Raw genomic sequence first — 3,857 nt, forward strand, 5'->3', positions numbered from 1 at the left:
TCCTGGTGCGCCGGATCCCGACCTAGGACCCCCGCCCAGTAAGGACCCAGCGGTGGAAACCCGCGGTGACACCTCCGGCGGACCTGAGCAGGGGGACCTCGGCCAGCGCCACCTGCAGCTTGGCCTCCTTGGTGCGGGCGTTGCGGCGGAAGATGTGCAGGACGAGGGTGAAGCGGTCAAACACCTCCACGCCCCAGGCCGCCTCCAGCTCTCTCTGGGAAGGGGGAGCAGGGTCGGCAAGGGAGCCGGGCAGCAGACGCAGAGGACGGCTCGGGACCAGGACCCTCGGGGCCGCTCCGTTCCCTCGGCGGCAGACACGGCAGTACCTTGGTGGGGACGGCCATCCGCTCCACGTTCAGGAACACGGATGTGACTTCTGGAGACGCCCGGATCCTCTCTAGGGGGACACAGGGCCCGGTCAGGGCGCAGGCTCCCAAGGGAAGAAGGGGGGACGCGTCCCAGGGCCACGGTGAGGACCGCTGGGCTCCCTGAGCTCCTGTACCGGGAGGGGGCGGGTGCGGTCGGCCTCGGAGACACGGGTCGAACCCACACCTGCGCGTGTAGTCCAGCTCGGGCTGACCACAGGCGACGTCAGTGGGTCCCGAGGGGACTGACGGCATCAGCGTGCTCCCCACGGAGGGGCTCGAGAGTGTGTGCGGGTGGGAGCAGGGCCGGACGGGGGACATCACGTGCCCAACCCCGAGGGTCACACTGTCTCCTGCCTAGCTCCTCCCTTCCTTCTATCCTCCCTGGCCAACACGATGTGACCACCTTGCCCCCCCAACACCCATCCACCATGATGGTCCTGCCTTGGGGCAGCCGACCACGGACTGAGCCCCCCGAGACCACTGGGGCAGCTGACCACGGACTGAACCCTGAGACCCCTGGGGCAGCCGACCACGGACTGAATCCCCCAAGACTACTGGGGCAGCCGATCGTGGACTGAGCCCCCCGAGACCATAGGGGCAGCCGATCACGGACTGAGCCCCCCGAGACCCCTGGGGCAGCCGACCACGGACTGAGCCCCCCAAGACCACTGGGGCAGCTGACCATGGACTGAACCCCCCGAGACCCCTGGGGCAGCCGACCGCGGACTGAACCCCGAGACCACTGGGGCAGACTCTGAAACCATGAGTGCTGGAACTGTTAAGACCACAAAACTGTGGGAGAGAGGGTGAATGTGTTTTGTATTATGGGATGGGCACATGCACTAGGGGCCAAGGAGGAATTTTATGTTTGGGATCTGGTGTTGAAAACCAGGGCAGGATGGTAAGAAGCGAGGTCTTTGGGGGTTCAGCCTAGCGGGAGGAAGTGAGGTCATCGTGGTGGGCTTTGGAGAGAAAGTGAGGTCACAGGGTAAGGCTCAGGAGGAAGTGAGGTCATCGCGGTGTGTGGCTATGTGGTCTATCAGGACCCCGGGCACTTGCTGTGTCTCTTTCCTTCCTGGCTCCTGTGATGTGAACGGTTCTGCTCCACAATTCCCATCTGCCATGATGTTTCTGCTTTCGAACAGGCCTAAAATCAGTGGAACCAGCCAACCATGGACTAAAACCTCTGAGACCCTGAGACAATGTATAACTTCCCTTCTTTTATGTGGGACAGGAGATCCCCGTGTAGTTCCTGCTGAGCTTAAGCTCACTATGTAGCCCAGGCCGGCCTCAAAGTGACAGGGATCGTCCTGCCTCAGCCTCCTGAGTCTGTGCCACCACATCGGCTCTTTGCTTCTTTAAATAAAAAACAAAACCCCAGAAGGGAAGGGGAGGGCAAGGGGCAGCTGTAAACAGCCTCACCTGACAGGTGCTCCAGGTTCCCTCTTCCGAAGATGAGCTTCTTGTCAGGCGTCTTGGTGGGCACCACCATGGTCCGCACCACTGACCAGCCGTCCAGTGTGTGGACCAGGGCGGTTGCCTCCGCCACCTGCCACTGGGCTGTGGGGAAGGGTGAGGCTGAGTCGGGAGGCTGCACCGGGCACAGCGCCTGGAGCCTGCGTTTACCCAAAGCTGCCCGGCTGCTTCCCGCAGGCTCCCGGGGGGCCCAGGATCAGGAGCAGCACGGGAGTGGGAGGTGGGGCCAGGCGGGGACATCACCGTGGCCCTGCCTCCCGCGGGGTCTGGGTGAGGTGGTTGGAAACTGGTGTGCATTTAGTGGGGAGGAGGCAGAAGCAGGAGAGTCTCCCGGGAGCCTGTGGAGGGAGCTGGGGACAATGGCAGCGGACCGCATGGCGGCCCCCAAAGACGAGTCCTCGTCCTGAGTCCAGGACCTGGGCGGGCGGGGGTGGCCCGTCCGTGGCTCTGACTCCACACGGGGCGGAGGTGACACCTGTCCCCCCACAGCTCCAGCACAGGCCCAGAGGAGGAAACGGAGGCAGGAGGGCCGACAGAGTGACACGCATTGGGCCCGTGGGGGCATCTGTCTCATGCTTGGGGCCCCGGGGTCCCCCCTGGTTCCCCCCTCTTGCACTCTGGTCTCAGCCATCAGCAAACCTTGCCACGCTGGTTCCACCCCAGCAGGGGTCCCAGATCCCACCCCCTCCAGGTTCACACAGCCACCTGCTGGGCAGCGAGGGGCTGCTGGTCACAGGACCACCACTACGAAAGCAGAGGCTGTTTCATGACACTCACTGCAGCCAAGAGGCAGGAACCAGGAAGGGGCGATGAAGATACGACGGAGACACGGCGGAATATTATGCAGCCACGAAAAGGGACGGGGCTCTAACACGTGCCACAACACAGGCGGACACCGAGGCCAGGGGGCTCCGCGTGAGACGGTGGAAAAGGACACAGAGTGCGGGGCCACTGCTGTGAAACGTGCTGGACAGGTGAATCCAGAGACAGGAAGTGGTTTACGGCTATCAGGGGCTGGGGCTGGGGCTGGGGCTGGGGAAGGCAGCCAGGCCCCTGTCGGGCTGGGAATGTTCTGAGGGTCGACAGGGGCGCCGCGGGAGCAGATGGAGCAGACGTTCGCCCCTGACTCGGCCCGTCCTCCACGGAGACAACCGGCCAGGCCGGGAGACCCTGTGGGTCGCCGTGTTCCGCGCACTTCCCGCCGCCTGCCTTCCCCAGAACCTAACCCTAACCCCAGCAGCTCCCGCCTCAGGGCGGCCGGCGGCACCGCACCTTCCGGGATCCAAGTCCCTTTAGTGCTCAGACGGCGCCGAAGCCCCGCCCATTATGCTTCCTGACGGCCCCGCCCCTCCGCGCCCTGCTTCCGAGGACTCCTCCCGAGCGCTCCCCTCGACCTACCACAGCTCAGGATCCCGCGTGGGCCCCGCCCCCAGCACCTGTACCCAATGAGCTCTCTCCCCGCCCTCTGGAGCTTCATATCTTTCCCTTTCCCCCGCCTCTCCGTGGCCCTTGACCAATGGAATAGCCGCCTACTGAGTCTAAGCCCCTTCTTCACCGAACTCACCCCTCCCGACTCTCTGTCTCCACCCATTGAGGTCTTTTCTCATCGTCCCGCCCCTCCCAGTCTCCAGCCAATAGAGTAGTAGACCATTCGGGGTATGCTGCCCCGCCCACACGTGGCCACGCCCCCACCTGCCCTGACTAATGGAATATCTGCTCTTTGGGAACCTCCTCTGAGCCCCGCTCTCATTGGCCCGTTCCTCCTTAGTACTTTTGCTCTGCCCTCTTCCACTTACCCGACCAATACCGCGCTGGCTGAGTCCCCGCCCCTCATTGGGCACCGCCCCTCCGCGTACCTCCTGAGCCCCACCCTCATTGGCCCGCTCTCCCGAACGTCCGCCCAAAGGCTCTCCGCCCACTGGCTTCTCTTCCGAGTCACGGCCCGCGAGTACCCGCCCCTTCCGGCGGCAGGCCCGCTCACCTGTGGTGAGCTGCGGCTTCCCGGGCCCCCAC

The 3,857-nt window shown here is 64.4% G+C and overlaps 1 protein-coding gene across 1 annotated transcript in view; it reads right to left on the minus strand.

Annotated features, from left to right (window-relative positions):
• The window catches only part of Gtpbp6 (GTP binding protein 6 (putative)), a gene marked incomplete at its 5' end in the record, with an annotated part of 6,935 nt that extends 3,773 nt beyond the window's left edge, over positions 1–3,162 (minus strand). The window contains 4 exon segments of the mRNA XM_033760226.1: positions 30–214; positions 327–397; positions 1,791–1,928; positions 2,622–3,162. Of these exon segments, the coding sequence (XP_033616117.1) occupies positions 30–214; positions 327–397; positions 1,791–1,928; positions 2,622–3,162 (935 nt within the window).
• Between the last annotated feature and the right edge of the window lie 695 nt (positions 3,163–3,857).

Source organism: Fukomys damarensis, unplaced genomic scaffold (genome assembly GCF_012274545.1).
Source record: "Fukomys damarensis isolate Sample0158 unplaced genomic scaffold, DMR_v1.0_HiC HiC_scaffold_39, whole genome shotgun sequence".
Classification (NCBI taxonomy): Eukaryota; Metazoa; Chordata; class Mammalia; order Rodentia; family Bathyergidae; genus Fukomys; species Fukomys damarensis.